The following is an 18,458-nucleotide window of genomic DNA, read 5'->3' on the forward strand; positions in this document are numbered from 1 at the left end:
ACTACTTGGGTTAGACTTCAAAAAATTGCAGTTCAGGGTTCCCGCCTATAATCCCAGGACGAAAACTGGTATAATCATCAGTCTGACCAAATTGCAAGCCTGGTTTCATGTTAATGCTGTTTGTTTTGTCTTGTAAAACTTGGAGTGTTGTTATGCCTGGGGCTTGGTTGGCCAGGGCCCCTCCAAGGTCTCCACAGTCTCAAAATTCTTCCCCATCTTATCTGTAGTGCTGCAAGTCTTGCGCTCACAGCAGGCAGTCACTCACAGTCAGGGTAGTGTCCAGGCAGGCTAGAAGCAAGGTCAGAGGCCTGCTCTGCTTTGTCTCTGAAGCCTAAACAAGACCATTTAATTTCCTGTCCTTTTGTCCTTTTTGTCCTTCCTGACCATTTAACACCTGTCCTTCACTATCTCCCAAAGTTTTCTCAAACTCATGTCCATTGAGTCAGTAATGCCACCCATCTGTCTCATTCTCTGTCACTCCCTTCTCCTCCTGCCCTCAATCTTTCCCAGCATCAAGGTCTTTTCCAGTGAGTTGGCTCTTTGTGTCAGGTGTGCAAAGTATTGGAGCTTCAGCTTCAGTTCTTCCAATGATCTCCTTTAGGATTGACTGGTTTGATCTCCTTGCGGTCCAAAGGACTCTCAAGAGTCTTCTCCAACACCACAGTTCAAATGAATCAATTTTTCGGCACTCAGCCTTCCTTATGGTCCAACTCTCATATCTGTACATGACTACTGGAAAACCCATAGCTTCGATCGTATGGACCTCTGTTGGCAAAGTAATGTCTCTGCTTTTTAATATGCTGTTTCGGTTTGTCATAGCTTTCCTTCCAAGGGGCAAGCATCTTTTAATTTCATGGCTGCAGTCACCGTCTGCAGTGATTTTGCAGCCGAAGAAAATCTGCCACTATTTCCACATTTTCCCCATCTATTTGCCATGAAGTGATGGGACCAGATGCCATGATTTTCGTTTTTTTGAATGTTAAGTTTTAAGCCAACTTTTTCAATCTCCTTTTTCACCTTTATCAAAGGGGGTGCTTCAGTTCCTCTTCACTTTCTGCCATTAGAGTGGTATCATCTGCATATCTGAAGTTGTTGATATTTTTCCGGCAATCTTGATTCCAGCTTGTGACTCATTCAGCCTGGCATTTCAAATGGTGTACTCTGCATATAAGTTAAATAAGCAGTGTGACAATATACAGCCGTGACTTAGTAATTTTGAAATTTTAAACCCATCTATTGTTCCATGTCTAGTTCTAATTACTGCTTCTTGACCTGCATGCAGGTTTCTCAGGAGGCAGGTAAGGTGGTCTGGTACCCCTTTCCAGAGTTTGCTGTGATCCATACAGTGGAAGTTGATATATGTATATAATTTTTTTCATTGTAAGCTAAAATTAACTTAAAAATGAAAGTTTTAAATTCATAGAAAAGAAACAGTCTCTGGAGTCTTTTTTTGATCACTTTTTAAAAAAATAATTAAAAAAAATTTTTTTTGAGTTTTTTTGAATTTATTTTTTATTGAAGGATAATTGCTTTACAGAATTTTGCTGTTTTCTTTATTATGCACTGTAATAATCTTTGAGTAGTTATTAGTTTTAGTTTTGAGTGTTAACCTCTGCTCATAGATAAACTGACAGCTGCTAACTGAAGGATTATTCAAGAGTTTCTTCTTTTTTCATTCCTGTATAATAGACCACGCTCCAAGAAGAAGTGAATGAACTACAGTACAGACAAGAACAACTCGAGCTTCTTAATGCTAATTTAATGCGCCAAGTAGACCGGCTTAAAGGAGAAAAAGAAGAGCGAGAGAAAGAAGCGGTTTCTTACTATGATGCCTTAGAGGTATTGTGATTATAGTAATACCATCTTTTCCAATTTATATAAGTTGTTTTCTTGCTAATCTTATGTCAAGTAGCTGAATTGTTTTCTCTTTTGAATTTAGAAAGCTCGTGTAGTGAATCAGGACCTTCAGGTGCAGCTAGACCAGGCCCTCCAGCAAGCCTTGGACCCCAACAGTAAAGGCAATTCCTTGTTTGCAGAGGTACATAAAAATATTCCATTGATTAATTGGCATTTCACTTAATAAAAGCATAATTAAACATGTTATATTTTCTAGGTGGAGGATCGAAGGGCAGCAATGGAACGTCAGCTTATCAGCATGAAAGTCAAGTATCAGTCACTGAAGAAGCAAAATGCATTTAATAGAGAACAGATGCAAAGAATGAAGGTAAGAATTAGTGTAAGATTTATTCAACCTTATTTTGTATCAGTATGACTTGTACAAGTAATACACTTTAACGATTATTTCTAGAACTACATGACCTTAGAAAAAAATGTTTTAATTGAATGAGAGATCCCTTTTATATTTTATTTAAAAACATTTAATTCTGTGTAGATTTTAGTGGTATATGTAGCATTCATGGATTGATTGAGTTTTTAATTATTACTCACTAGCCTTGAGTTTTTCATTCTTAGTAGCCTTGCCATTAGCTCTTTCTTTGTAATGGGAAAAATCAAGTATTAAAAAATTTTTCTGTCCTGCTGTTGGCCTGGTTTCTTTCTGAGGGGTAGCCCTGAAATGTCTACTTCAACTAAAGCTAGCTCTCTCACCATTCTTCAGTTCTCCCACAAAGGCTTATTAATAGACTGAAGTTTGAATTTCCTTTCCTTGCAGTTTCTCAAGTCAAGCATATCAGCCCTTTTAATATTAAGGTTTGTTGGGCGTCATTTTTGCCGAACAGCTGGTAACAGAAAAGCATGTGGAAATTAGATTCCAGTATTGTGCCAACCCTTAGACTCCTGATCTCCTGAAGTGGTAGCGCTTACTAGAAGTCTGTAAGGTTTCCTGCCTCTTTTAAGGATGATGAGATTTACCAAAGAAATAGGAAAGATCAGTGATTAAACTTTGGCATCAGATAAACTTGGGATTGAATCCTAGTCTCGCTTGTTAGCTGTGTGACTTTGGACAAGTATGCTTATTTTTCAGAGCAATTAGTCACCTCATTTGTAAAATAGAGATGATAGAACTTGCCTCTTAAGAGTTGTCCTGGAGTTAAACGAAGGCATAGCAACATGCTTACATGTTTGGCAAATAGAAAAGTACTGACTTAATGGACAACTGTGTCTTTTATTTCTGAGGATTTCAGTTGTGTTGTCTGGTTTACCTTGGCTCTCCCCTATCTGGGAATTATTTCTTTGTAAATTTTCTCATATTTGCTTTTTGTTTAAATACATTAAAATACATTTGTTGGGCTATTGTTATTAATCTCTCACTGTTCTGCTACCCCAAACTATCTTTAGACACAGGTAGCATTCTGAATTTTGGGGGGATTGATGTGTCTAGCTTCCAGTATGAAAGTGAAAAAGTGAAAGTGAAGTCGCTCAGTCGTGGCTGACTCTTTGCAACCCCATGGACTGTAGCCTACCTCGCTCCTCCGTCCATGGGATTTTCCAGGCGAGAGTACTGGAGTGGGTTGCCATATCCTTCTCCAGGGGATCTTCCTGACCCAGGGATCAAACCTGGGTCTCCTGCATTGTAGGCAGATGCTTTAGCATCTGAGCCACCGGGGAAGTCCAGTATGAAGCAGGAGCAAAAAGTGGATCCTTAAAAATGTTAAAAGTAGTCTCTTACTTATAACCATAGCTGCAACTTCATATAATTGCTGTACTCAAAAATTTATTTTAACTAATTGACACTTTTTAGAACTGCAGAAATTTCCAAAGGCAGAAAGGAATGCTAGGTTTAGGTTTTAGCTAATTCCTTCTGGTTGCTGTGCAACTCCAAGTTGAGGTGGAGTCATAATTAAGTAGGTTGATTGCTGCTCTTGAAAAAATAACTTTATATTGAATTTGCACCCTTTACCTTTGCTTTCCATCCTTGTCCTTTGCAAAACTCACATTTGTGAATGTGAGTAGCTTAATAATTTCCCCCACTGAATACTACTGAATTTCATTAAAATTTTTGAGAAGCTGCACCAGCCCCTTAATGAGAATGCCTATGGTGAGTACAGTACAGCGTCCTGCTGGGTTTCTCTACCACTTAACTGGTGACTTCTCGACCACAGCCATGCAGTTCAGCTGTGTTTCACAGAAGTACAGACAATTGTTATGGACTTCAGATACCAACTCATAAGTAGTTGAAATAAGTACTAGAGAGTTATATCTGTAACTAGGCTATCTGAAATAAATATTTTCAAATTATTAGAGTATTAAACTAGACACAGCTAATTTGTTTAGCTTCTAAAACGAAGCCAAAGTAGTATAGTACAAAGTATGAATTGTATCAAAAATATAGTTATCAGAATCTTCTCCCCCATTCAATTTTATGGGGGAGAATTTTTTTTTCTTCTAGGTACAGATCGCTACATTGCTACAAATGAAAGGGTCTCAAGCTGAATTTGAACAGCAGGAACGGTTGCTTGCCATGTTGGAGCAGAAGAATGGTGAAATTAAACATCTCTTAGGTGAAATTAGGAATCTGGAGAAATTTAAGGTATGTGTAAACACCTTTTAAAAATAAAACAGTTTTTTGTTTGAATATCTTGCTACTTTTAACTTGAATGGGTTTCTTTATTATGTAATTAATCTATAGTTTCTATTGAGATTTACCAATATTTACTTTTTTCTTCCAGTTTGTTTTTGCTTTTCAGTGGTTTGGACTACTGCTTCTTTTAATAGAGCCCCCATATTTGTTGTTGTTATTGTAAATTTTAACTCATTTATACTCAAAGCACCCATGTCTTAGGTGTAGAACTCAGTGAGTTTTACATACATATACCCCCTTAAATTATTACCAGCTCATGGTATAGAATACTTCTAGCCTTCCAGAAAAGTTCTGCCATGTCCCTTTTGAGTGAGTACTCCCACCGTCTAACCTTGTACCAGCTTTACATGTACAAATACTCTTGAACTCCATATAAATGAAACCATTCACTACACACTCTTGCTTCTGTCTTCCACTCTACATTATGTCAATGAGATTTGTTCCTCTTGTCAAGTGTTACCAGTAATTAATTCTTTTTTGGTGCTTTCTACCTCTAATTTTTGATGAATGCAAAGTAAGATTTTTGTCACATTGTCCAGTATTATGTGGCAACTGGAATTCATACAAGTCTTTAGTAAACTATTTCAAAATTTTTGAAATTCAAACCTTCAGGAAAGTTGTAAAACTATTACCGCATACTCTTCACCCAGATTCCCCAGTTGTCAGTTTCACCACATTTGCATTTTTATTTTCTCTCTCTCCATGTATATACATTTTTATCTGAAACATTTGAGAGTAAGTTGCAAACCAGTTATCCCTTTACCCTTAAGTTGTTACTCAGCAGTGAAGTTTATCTTTTACATAACCATAGTACAATGATCAATCAGGAAACTTACATTGATACATAGTTTTAGCTGAGCTGCCTTTTACACTTTAGGAATTACCACTAATGTCCTTCCTGGAATACAAAAGCGACCAAATGCTTTCCTTTCTAGGGTCCAATCTGTGATCATACGTTGTATTTAATTGTCAAGTCTCTTTAAAACTCTAAAGGCCCATATAATTAAAGTCAGGAAAGACTGACCGCAGGAGGAGAGGGTGGCAGTGGATGAGGCGGTTGGATGGCATCACCAGGTCAGTGGACATGACTTGGAGCAAACTCAAGGAGGTAGAGAAGAACAGGGAAGCCTGGCATGCTGCAGTTCATGGGGTTGCAAAGGGTCAGGCACAACTGAGCAACTGAACAGAAACAGTCTGGGACAATTCCTCAGGCTCTCTTATTTTTGATGGGAATACTCCAGGAGTAGTAGAATACTTTCTCAATATGTCACGTCAGATGGCACATGATGTCTATTTCTACTGTAACAGGTGATATTAACCTTAAATATTTCATAGGGAGTTACTTAGGCCAGGTATATCTATTTCCCCTTATACTTGAACATCCATTGATGATTCTTGCCTGAAACAGGTATTACTGTGATGATTGCCAAATGATAATTTCAGTTAGAATAATGAATTAGAGCTTTTCTCCTCGCTTATTGATGTCATATAGTCTCATAAATTCTTATTTTATCCTATGGACTGTAATCTATAACTTCCTTATTTACTCTGTCCCAGATTTGGCCAGTGGGGGTACTTCCTTACTCTGGCACAACAAATGGAATCAACATTTCTACAAGGAACGTAGGTTCCTTTAAATGAAGAAGGGCACTTAGAAACCAGAATCTGGGCACTGAATGTGCTTATTGCTACTGAAATGTCATCACTTCTGGATTCTTTTAGCAGACAGAACAGGAAGTCTATGTCCACATATTTAGTGTATTTAGGTATGTGTTATATGCATGTTTAGCAATGTTTCATGTAAACAATTTTGTGTATTACACACACATATATACACATAAACACATAATAAAACCTTGATGTTGTACTTAATACCTCCAGTTTGAGTCCAGTGCCACAGGGTTCTTTGCCTACCCCATTTTTTCCAACAGTGAAAAACCTGGCTCTTATTGTCCTCAATATATTTGCTTATTTACTCATTCTTAAAATAGATATAGTTTTGAAATTATTCATTAAAGTTCAGGATTTGTTCTTTTTAACTTGAGGGTATATAGTCAAAATACTATGTTCAAAGGTTTTGTTGTTGTTGTTCAGTCACGTCCAACTCTGCGACCGCATGAACTGCAGCACACCAGGCTTCCCTGTCCTTCATTATCTCCCTGAGTCTACTCAGACTCATGTGCATTGAGTCAGTGATGCCGTCCAACCATCTCATCCTCTGTCACCCTCTTCTCCTCTTGCCCTCAATCTTTCCCACCATCAGGGTCTTTTCAAATGAGTCAGTTCTTCACCTGAGGTGGCCAAAGTTATTGGAGCTTTAGCTTCAGCACCAGTTCTTCCAGTGAATATTCAGGGTTGATTTCCTTTAGGATTGACTGGTTTGATCTCCTTGCTGTCCAAGGGACCTCAACAGTCATCGCCAGCACCAAAGTTCGAAAGCATCAATTCCTCGGCTTTCAGCCTTCCTTATGGTCCAACTCTCACACCCATACATGACTACTGGAAAAGCCTTAGCTTTAACTAAATGGACCTTAGTCGGCAAAGTGATGTCTCTGCTTTTTGATACACTGTCTAGGTTTGTCATATCTGTTCTTCCAAGGAGGAAGCGTCTTTTAGTTTTGTGGCTGCAGTCACTATCTGCAGTGATTTTGGAGCCCAAAAAAATGAAGTCTGACACTGTTTCCACTGTTTATCTATTTGCCATGAAGTGATGGGACTGGATGCCTTTATCTTCATTTTTTGAATGTCGAGTTTTAAGCCAACTTTTTCACTCTCTTCTTTCACCTTCATTAAGAGGCTCTTTAGTTCCTCTTCATTTTGTGCCATTAAAGTGGTATCATCTGCATATCTGAGGTTATTGATATTTCTCCCAGCAATCTTGTTTCCAGCTTGTGCTTCATCCAGCCCTGCATTTCATATGATGTACTCTGCATACAGTTAAATAAGCAGGGTGACAATATACAGCCTTGATGTACTCCTTTCCCTATTTTGAACCAGTCCATTGTTCCACGTACAATTCTTACTGTTGTTTCTTAACTTGCATACAAGTTTCTCAGGAGACAGTTAAGGTGGTCTGATATTCCCATCTCTTCAAGAATATTCCACAGTTTGTTGTGATCCACACAGTTAAAGGATTCAGCATAGTCAATGAAGCAGAAGTAAATGTTTTGTTGGAATTGTCTTGCTTTTCCTGTGATCCAGCAAATGTTGACAATTTGATTTCTGGTTCCTTTGCCTTTTCTAAATCCAACTTGTACATCTGGAATTTCTCGGTTCGTGTACTACTGAAGCCAAGCTTGAAGGATTTTTAGCCTAATCTTGATAGGATGTGAAATGAGTGCAATTGTACATGATTTGAACACTCTTCGGCATTTCCTTTCTTAGGGATTGAAATGAAAACTGACCTTTTCCAATCCTATGGCCACTGCTGAGTTTTCCAAATTTGCTGGCATATTGAGTGCTGCACTTTCCCTTACCAATTATGAGTGTGTTGTTCATCTGAAATAATTAGGTTTTGTCCATCCTTGTTGAATTTATTTACTCTTTCCAGCATGTGAACCATTAACGTGGTCTAAAGTCAAAACTGTACCGAGTTTTGCCCGTCTCCGTTCCTTCCCCTCTGTTGACACCCACCTGTCTGGGCAGCCAGTTTGTTTCTGATTTACTCATGCCCTGTTCCTCTGTGCAAAGAGAACAGCTTTATGTAGGCTTTATCTTCCCTTTTTATTTCTTGGACAAATGTGGCATAGCACAGATAGTCTTTTATAGTTTCCTTTTTTTTTTATTTTAACCTGGAAATCACTTCATCTAGTTTAGAGAGATCTTCCTAATTCACAGCAACAGAGGATTCTGATGTATGGGTTCTCATACATTCTCCTCTGTCTGGGTATTTAGATTATTTCCAGTATTTTGCAATTATGTACAGTGCTACAAAGTGTATTTTGCATGTGTGTGTGTTTCCTTATTATAGATGTATTATCCTGAATAATTCCTACAGTACAATTGCTGAGTCACAGTAAACTAGCACTGTATCATAGCGCTCATTTCTCTGTCACCTCACCAATAAAATGTATTATTTTAAGAAATTTTTGCTGGATTGATAGATAAGAAATGGTATCTCAGTGTAGTCTTAATTTCTATTTTTGTAATAATGAGTGAGTTTTAACATGTTTTCATAGGTGTATTTACTTGCATGGGTATATAGAGAAACTGACGCACGTTTTCTAGTAGTGTTTGTATGGTTTCACATTTTACATTTAGAGACCTGATCTCGATTGAAGTTTATTCTTGTGTATAGGGTGAGGTATAAATCTAATTTTACCTTTTCCAAATAACTAGCCAGTTGTCCCAGCATCGTTTATTTAAAAGTCAGTCTTGATAGCAGTGATTTAATATAAGATCTTTATCATATATCAAATTTTCATATATGCTTGAGTCTGTTTCTGGATTTTCCATTCTATTTGATTGGCCTGCTTTTCTGCACATCGGTGCCATACTTTTAATTTTAGAGGTTTCACAGTTACGTTTTATCTGGTAGGGCTCTTCTCCCACCACAGCTTTGCTTTCTCAGCATTTTTTCTGTCCTTTCATGTCTGTTTTTCCCTATGAACATCTCGTCTAGCTCAAAAAAAAAGTTTGTTGGCATTTTTATTAGGAGTACATTGAATTTATAAATTAACTTAGCACAGATATCTATCTTCTCACTAAAGAACTAGTCACAGCTTATAAATGACAAACTTTGTAAACGTTAATAATGTCAACATTCTAAATTGTAGCTATTATTATAAAATTAGCTATTGGTGTAAAATTTTAAGTTTATATAATTTTCTTTCTCTTACAAGAATTGTTGAAAGGACTGCAATTTTGGTTGAACTTGAAAAAAGGTGTATGTGGCTCACCAGTATACTCTGCACTATACTTCGAAAAGTATGGCTTTAAATTAAGGGCTTTTACCTTCAATCTCTGAATTTGTTTACATACTTTTAAGCAGATTTACATTTTTTTTCCTTAGAGAAATTGTACAGAGATTCTTTCAGAATCTCAGAAGAGCGGGCACCAAAAATAACTATACAGATTTCCACTCTTTTTCATATTTTTGTTATTTATGGCTGTTTTATAAGGCTGGAATTAAGGCTTTGGGATTGGGATGAAAACTGACCTTTTCCAGTCCTGTGGCCACTGCTGAGTTTTGCAGATTTGCTGGCATATTGAGTGCAGCACTTTCCCAGTGAGTATTTGTTTCTTCCATATTAAAAGCCAGGAGAGAGGAACCAGAGGGAGGACACAGGTGTGATTAGAAGCATAGGCTTCGGAGACAGAGCTGCGTTCAGCTTCTCTCTTGTCAGTCTACTTGCCTGTAGTATTGTGAGCCAGCTCCCTCATCTGTAACAGAGGAGTGCTCCTTCTTACACCTGCTTCAGAAAGGGAGTGAGTTACGTGGATAGTACTTAGCACAGTGCCTGGCATATGATAAGCATTCAGTAATGGTAACTGATATTAATAAACCTATGCTAACCTAATTTATTATCTAAGTAGTAAGAATTGTTGTTTTCTTTAGAGTTTATATGAAAGTATGGAATCTAAGCCTTCAGCCAACTCTGTTGCTCTGGAAGATGACACCTATTACACAGATTTACTTCAAATAAAGCTTGACAACTTAAAGTAAGTGTTGGGTGCTTAGAAAGACAGAGACTTTGTTCACTTTCTTGTAATAAGTGGTAGTAGTTTTGTCTTTACATTGCCAAAAGAAAGTTCCAGAAAAGAACAACAAAAATACCTCTGTGCAGCAAATGATATTTATTCAAGATATAATTATTACTGGGTATTGAAGAAAAATACTTTAAATGAATAATTAAATGTTTTTAGTTTTTTGTTTTTCTTAAAGCCTTTCAAATTAGCAAATATAAAGAACTTTAGAAAATGTTCTTATAACCTAATTTTTTTTAAGAATAAATATCATGTAATTTAAAACTTAAAGGAGTTTATTTATACATGTGTAATATGGAAAGTATGCCCCTCTTTGTCCATTTCCTTTGAAAAATGCATGAGATTTTTTTATTTGAAACTGCTATTGTTAAATCTTAATTTGCTTATTCTTTCTTTGTTACTAAAAAACACCAGGGAAATATGTTTTACTAAGAGTTAAAATATATAATATAGTAAACAATTGGTGGGCTTTCCAGGTGGGTCAGTGGTAAAGAATGTGCCTGCCAATGCAGGAGACGCAAGAAATGGGGGTTTGATCCCTGGATAGGGAAGATCCTCTGGAGAAGAAAATGGCAGCCCACTCCAGTATTCTTGCCTGGGGAATCCCATGGGCAGAGGAGCCTGACAGGCACAGTCCCTGGGGTACAAGAGAGTTGGACACAACTTAGCAACTAAACAAATAGTTTGTACTAAAAACTATGTATTTCATGTGCTATGTTAATATTCCTTGGTTCTCTCTCTCTTTTTTTTTTTTTTTATTAATGTAGCAAAGAAAGTGAAAGCATCAAAGGTGAATTGTCCATCCAGCGGATGAAAGCACTACTTGAGAGCCAGCGGGCTCTGGATACTGAGCGGAAACTTTTTTTAAATGAAAGGCACCTCCAGCTTTCCCAAAGTGAAAATATGAAACTGAGAGCTAAATTAGATGAGCTAAAACTGAAGTATGAACCTGAAGGTATGAATGTATCATATATTTTGTCTTTTATATCATGAGAAGCTCTGAGAAATCATATCAATTTTTTTTCTTTCTACAGCTTTATGGAAACCTCATTACAAACTAATTTGTGACTTTGTATCTATATTTAATAAAATAAATGTATTGCTACAGAATTTGTAGGAAAGAGAACTGTGTATTGGATGTGCATGAATAAAATGAGTATTCTTTAACATTTGAGCCTTTTCCATTTAAGATTGCAGCATCTTATGTAATACTAAAGAGTTCAGTTTTATTGAGGCAACTGATGTTTAAGAACTATATTCAGTTCAGTTGCTCAGTCGTGTCTGACTCTTTGCAACCCCATGAATCGCAGCATGCCAGGCCTCCCTGTCCATCACCAACTCCCGGAGTTCACTCAGACTCACGTCCATCAAGTCGGTGATGCCATCCAGCCATCTCATCCTCTGTCGTCCCCTTCTCCTCCTGCCCCCAATCCCTCCCAGCATCAGAGTCTTTTCCAATGAGTCAACTCTTTGCAAGAGCTATATTAGTTAATAGTAACTGTTCATAGAAAACCTGAAATAATGGAGTCTAAGAATGTGACGGTTCTTAGGCCAAAAAAAGTTCTGTTACATGTTCTAGGTTATAGACTTTCAGTCATTTTTGCCCCTACACCGTTCACATGCCCACAATTCTCTCTTCATCATCATTTCAGGGACAGGAGTGATTCTCAACAATAGGGGGCAGATTGTCAGCAATAATGTTTCTTTAGAGTTTAAAAAGGCTTCTCTTTCTCTCATCTTTTTCCCCTTCTCTGATTAATAGACTGTCCTGATTAAGAGTTATCCACTTCAAATTTCAAAGGTCTGCTGAACTAAGTAGTGCAAGCAGGAGGAAGTATAGTGAATATTGATGGTGTGGATTTCAAAGAAGCAGTGCAAGAGAAAGGAAAAATAATGATTTAAAAACAACAGTGTAGAGCAGGAACACCAGCCCCACAGTCAACTGTGGTTTCCCCAACTTAATTAATATTTTGATTCTGAAAATGAAAGAATGTTAGTTTTGGAAAACAGAAAAAGTATTAGAATGATTATTCTGTGACTGTATATCTAGACCTGCATAGGAGATGGAATGATGTTATGTTAATCCTTATAACACACTACTGAATGTTCATTCAATTAGTGCTTTTAATTCCATTTTATACATTACAAAAACATAGATCGTGTTTTAGATTAAGTGTAAAAGCATATAGCAGTTACCACAGTGCTTTCTACTTAGCTGATCAGTAAATGATTATTATTATTCAAGCTTTAAAAAAAGTAAGAAAACAATGCTCAGAGAGGTTAAGTACTTTTCCAAGGTCACTCAGCTGCTGAGTGTTGTTAGCACCAGGATTTGTACCTGGATTGCTTGACTCTTATGCACTATATCCTTCCTAATTTCCATGCTGAAACCCCATGCAACTTTTATAATAACCCTCAGTTCAGTCAATCAGATCAGTCGCTCAGTCGTGTCCAACTCTTTGCAACCCCATGGACTGCAGCACGCCAGGCCTCCCTGTCTATTACCAACTCGTGGAGTTTACTCAAACTCATGTCCATTGAGTCAGTGATGCCATCCAACCATCTCATCCTCTGTCATCCCCTTCTTGCGCCATCAATCTTTCTCAGCATCAGGGTCTTTTCAAATGAGTCAGTTCTTTACATCAAGTGGCCAAAGTATTGGAGTTTCAGCTTCAGCATCAGTCCTTCCAATGAATATTCAGGACTAATTTCCTTTAGGATGGACTGGTTGGATCTCCTTACTGTCCAAGGGACTCTCAAGAGCCTTCTCCAACACCACAGTTCAAATGCATCAATTCTTCAGTGCTCAGCTTTCTTTATAGTCCAACTCTCACATCTGTACATGACTACTGGAAAAACCGTAGCTTTGACTAGACGGATGTTTGTTGGCAAAGTAATGTCTCTGCTTTTTAATAAGTTGTCAGGGTTTGTCATAGCTTTTCTTCCAAGGAGCAAGTATCTTTTACATGGCTACAGTCACCATCTGCGGTGATCTTGGAGCCCAAAGTCTGACACTGTTTCTACTGTTTCCCCATCTATTTGCCATGAAGTAATGGGACAAGATGCCATGATCTTAGTTTTCTGAATGTTGAGTTTTAAGCCATTGTTTTCACTCTCCTCTTTCACTGTCATCAAGAGGCTCTTTAGCTCTCGCTTTCTGCCATAAGGGTGGTGTCATCTCCATATCTGAGGTTATTGATATTTCTCCCGGCAATCATGATTCCAGCTTGTGCTTCATCCAGCCCAGCATATCTTATGAGGTACTCTGCATATAAGTTAAATAAGCGGAGTGACAATATACAGGCTTGACATACTCCTTTTCCTATTTGGAACCAGTCTGTTGTTCCATGTCCAGTTCTAACTGCTGCTTCCTGACCTGCATACAGATTTCTCAAGAGGCTGGTCAGGTATTCCCATGTCTTTAAGAATTTTCCAGAGTTTGTTGTGATCCACACAGTCAAAGGTTTTGGCATAGTCAATAAAGCAGAAGTAGATATTTTTCTGGAATTCTTTTGCTTTTTCTTGATCCAGATGTTGGCAATTTGATCTATGGTTCGTCTGCCTTTTCTAAATCCAGGTTGAACATCTGGAAGTTCATAGTTCACATACTATTGAAGCCTGGCTTGGAGAATTTTGAGCATTACTTTGCTAGCATGTGAGATGAGTGCAATTGTGTGGTAGTTTGAGCATTCTTTGCCATTGCCTTTCTTTGGGATTGAAATGAAAACTGACCTTTTCCAGTCCTGTAGCCACTGCTGAGTTTTCCAAATTTGCTGGCATATTGAGTGCAGCACTTTCACAGCATCATCTTTTAGGATTCAAAATAGCTCAACTGGAATTCCATCACCTCCACTAGCTTTGTTCATAGTGATGTTTCCTAAGGCCCACTTGACTTCTCATTCCAGGTTGTCTGGCTCTAAGTGAGTGATCACACCATTGTGATTATCTGGGTCATGAAGATCTTTTTTGTATGCCTAGAAGAGAACATTTAAGTGTTCATTCCTACAGTCAAATATATTGAGGTCCCAAGGAAAAATTTATAGGCAGATAACCTTGCAAAGATATAGTTAATGGAATCCATAAAAAAGAAAGAATTAAAGACAGTGTATTTCAGTAAGGAGATGAATAGTTTTTAAAGAAACAGGCGTGGAAAACAAAGGAAAACAAATACATTTATAGCTAGTTCTACCTTATGTTGATTGTATCTTTGACATATTGACTAAATACATTTTTTAATTGTTTTTATTCTCAGAGAAAATTGAAGTGCCTGTACTCAAAAAGAGACGTGAGGTCCTGCCTGTGGATATAAGCACCCCTAATGGTGTATGTGCCCCCAGTGCTGTTGGGGAAGAAGATTATAGACTATCACCACAGAAAGAGGAGGCACAACCCTGTTCTGACGGTTCGGAAGATAACAACTTGCAGCTAGAAAAGACAGTTTCTGTAAGCACATCAGGAGTCATTCTCTCTCCTTACAAAAGTCTGACCCTGGATATTCAGCCAAGAAAGGAAAAGAAGTGTGTGAAACTTACAGGAGTTCCAGCTGACTCGGAAGCCTTAAGTGAAAGAAGCAGAAACACCCCTAACTCTCCCAGGTCAGTGTCGTCTCTCCTGCAAGGCAGCGAGCAGCCCTCTCCATCTTGTCTCTATCGCTGCATGAACTGTGCTGTCTGTTTCTTAATCTATTTTCTTAGTATTGTATGCAGTATAATTCCCCAGTTTCATCTACCTACCTTCCAATTTTCTAAAACTTTAAGAAAGACTAAGATGATTTCAAGGGGAAAAGACTCCTGAATAAGGGAATTATTTTAAACAGTAGCACTTTTCTCTGTCACAAGTCTAGTACATCTCTGAATGTTTTGTTGTTTTGAATAAATGTAGTTATTTTTTTCCTGGTTCAGGAGTGACCTGAAAGAAAAATTACCTTACCTCCTAAAAGGGCTTTCCAATTAGTCTTAAGAAATTTCAACCTTCCAAAAAACTGTTAGGTGAAATTTTTTTATGGCTTTTGAAATTGTTTATTCTAAGCCTTCAAGCATGTGCTTTAATACCTATTCTGACATTTTAAAATATCAAAGGTATTAGTTTTCAATTTACACCCAAACTTCAAAGCCTCTAGTTTTTGCATAATTGAGTTTGTGACTAAAAGAGGAGGTGTCAGACATACATGTCTGTAGGAATTAACATTTTTTAAAAAATTAAAATAATAGAGGCCAGAAAGACGGTAAGAGAAAGTGAGTGGAAGGGAACGGTAGGTCCAGTGACTGAGGTTAGGGTGGTGTAAAAGCACGTTCCTGATGTGTGTAGCAGGACCAAGGATGGGCAAAAAAGAAGCGAATGAGGAAAACGGAGAAGGCGAAAAAGGGTGATAAAGATGAAGGATGTCTTTATGCAGTGGAATGATAGTGGAGTTAAAATAAATAGATATTTTAAAAATTAACCGTATTGGTATGAAAATAGTTAGCTTGGATTGTCTGCTATGAAAGGAGGTCTTTAAGGTGCTACTAGATCTTTAAGGTACTACATCAGTCTTAATGGAGACGTACAAAATAAGACATTTTACATTTTACTAAATGTAGTATTCAACAATGAAAGCATTTCAACAATATTGCAGCTTTTGTTAATTGGAGTAATGTATTACTCCATTTCTTGAATTTTTATGTAATAGCATTATAACCTATAAGTCAGTTGAACTAAAAGCTTAATATTCTCAAGGAAAAGGGTACCTTTAAATGAATGCTATCTGATACACACACAGTTTCAACTAATTGTGAATTGAATTCAACAAGTTACGCTTGTGTATATGTGATTCATTGTGTATGTGTGCTTGACCATTGTATATTTCTGGAGGTGAATTTCCAGAACTGATCAATGCAAATCTTACTCTCTATGTTGTCTTCATTTCTTCTTCTGCCTTTTTTTGCTTAATAAAAATTATTCAAGCAAATGTTCAGATACTTGTTTGACTCAAATAGCATGTTGAAATTTTTTTGTCTTGCTGCTGCTACTGCTACTGCTAAGTCGCTTCAGTCGTGTCCGACTCTGTGCGACCCCATAGACGGCAGCCCACCAGGCTCCGCCATCCCTGGGATTCTCCAGGCAAGAACACTGGAGTGGGTTGCCATTTCCTTCTCCAATGCATGAAAGTGAAAAGTGAAAGTGAAGTCGCTCAGTCATGTCCGACTCTTAGCGACCCCATGGACTGCAGCCCACCAGGCTCCTCCGTCCGTGGGATTTTCCATGCAAGAGTACTGGAGTGGGGTGCCATCGCCTTCTCCTTAAACAAAAACAAAATAACAAAACATTTGTGTGTGTGTGTGTGTGTGTGTGTGTGTGTGTGAGTCCATCTGCAAACTTCAGATGTTTCCAGCCTTTTGTCCTCTGCATGATTATCCTATGATAATATTATAATAATAAACATGGCTTCTATTAGGAGATTCACTGTTGCATGCTTTATAAATTTAATTGATGCTCTTGCTATAAAATATCTGTATAGGCCCTTTAAAATATTTCTTCATTGTTTATTTTTTCTTAAACTATTATTTTGCTAGTTGAAATTCGAGTTTTTTAATGGGATATTTAGATATCCATGCAGCCCAGGTTTCCTTGTTAGTTTTTATCTTGCATTTGCTTTTGTTGAGTCATGTTAACATTAATACAGTGCTCTAGCATTAAACATTTTTTGTTAGATATGTTTATCATGATAGGTATCATTATATTTTAATTCTTTATTCTAGACTTTGCCATGACTTTTTATCAGCCTTAAAGATATTTCTTTAGACATTTGAAAAATTAAGCCTACTGATAGAAAATATTTTTAGCAAGGCAGTGATTTAGTTTTTTTTAATTGTATTGGAGTCAACTGTAATTTTTCTTCTTAAATACCTTAAAAAAAATCACCTTGTCTCATTAAGAGATCCATTATACTATAGGATTATTTCTTCTTTAATTTTTCCTGACCACATTTGAATTCAGAATGGATGCTTTAATGCCTGTAGGTTAGCTGCTGAATCAAGGCTTCAAAGAGAAGTTAAACAAGGGAAAGAAACTGCAAGCAAACTGGAAAAAGCAGCTTGTAAGAAATCATACCCTACTGTGTATGTGTCCTCCAAGTCAACTCCAGAGACCCAGTGCCCTCAGCAGTAAAGACTTTTCCTTTATGAGAATAAGGTACCACTTGCCCCAAAGATTGCTCTGAAGCTTAAAGATTGTCTTTATCTGAGGATACCTTCTTGCAGCCTATTTTCCTTCTACTCATTGTGCCGGGAACTGATATTTTCATGCTTTGACCAAACATTTAAAATGTGATTGTGATTCTAACCAGGAGAGTTCCTTAAGTGATGAACTGTGAATCACAGTGAATAGACTATTAACTGAAGGAAAGTGTTATTATAAATCTGTTGGATGCATTGTATATAGATTATTAAAGTACCTTCAGAGCCATATATACTTGAAAAGAGAATACATTATTATATTTTCCAACATTTTTATGAATATAGTTTTTCACTATGTTGTGAAAATAGAAAACTTTGTTTAAAAATATATTGTAACTAGATTTTGTCAGTGTTTAAAGCAGGTATGTTCATCTTTGTATTCATCTACATGATTTAAGTTTTGTTTCGATTACATGAAAAATACAATTTTGAAATTTAAAATAAAGCTGCTATAATTTATCTCCTTTTTGTTTTTTTATTCTACATAGATTATAGTGTGTTATCAAAGATAATAAAAGAACAAAAATGAAATCAGGGATTCTTAATTCCCTGGTACATATAATTTGTGTGTGTGTGTGTATATATATATATATATGCACACACACATAATATATATTTTCAATTCTAAACTTTCCAAATAAAGGCTTTTTTCCTGTAAGTGATTATAGCCTGGTCTGTAACTTAATTTCATGTATACATTCGATGGTGTATTAGTCGAGAGAAGAGAGATTTATTTTAAGGAATTGCGTTTTGCAAATGAGGCTGACAAGTCCAGAACCTACAAAGTAGCCTCTCAGGCAGTAGACCCAAAGAAGAGCTGATGTCACAGTTAAGTCCAAAAGCTGTCTGCTGCAAAAGTTGCCATTTTTCAGGGCAGGTTAGCCTTTTTTTTAAATCCAGGGCTTCAACTAATTACATGCATAGGCCCACCCACATTCCAGAGGGAAATCTGCTTTACTCAGAGGCCACAGATTTAAGTGTTAATCTTATCCAAAAAC

General features: G+C 37.1%; 1 protein-coding gene across 4 annotated transcripts in view; it reads left to right on the plus strand.

Annotated features, from left to right (window-relative positions):
- SPDL1 (spindle apparatus coiled-coil protein 1) overlaps positions 1-17,902 on the plus strand; it is a 33,097-nt gene extending 15,195 nt beyond the window's left edge. For 3 of the 4 annotated variants that reach the window (XM_019983142.2, XM_019983143.2, XM_019983144.2), the window contains exons 5-11: positions 1,690-1,839; positions 1,940-2,038; positions 2,114-2,224; positions 4,349-4,489; positions 10,098-10,201; positions 11,014-11,201; positions 14,499-17,213. In XM_019983142.2, the coding sequence (XP_019838701.2) occupies positions 1,690-1,839; positions 1,940-2,038; positions 2,114-2,224; positions 4,349-4,489; positions 10,098-10,201; positions 11,014-11,201; positions 14,499-15,040 (1,335 nt within the window). In that variant the 3' untranslated portion in view covers positions 15,041-17,213. Of the gene's footprint in view, positions 1-1,689; positions 1,840-1,939; positions 2,039-2,113; positions 2,225-4,348; positions 4,490-10,097; positions 10,202-11,013; positions 11,202-14,498; positions 17,214-17,244 lie in introns of those variants that run through there. The other variant, XM_019983145.2, reaches the window with a different exon arrangement.
- Positions 17,903-18,458: the final 556 nt, after the last annotated feature.

The sequence above is a fragment of the Bos indicus genome, chromosome 20, assembly GCF_029378745.1.
Source record: "Bos indicus isolate NIAB-ARS_2022 breed Sahiwal x Tharparkar chromosome 20, NIAB-ARS_B.indTharparkar_mat_pri_1.0, whole genome shotgun sequence".
NCBI lineage: Eukaryota > Metazoa > Chordata > Mammalia > Artiodactyla > Bovidae > Bos > Bos indicus.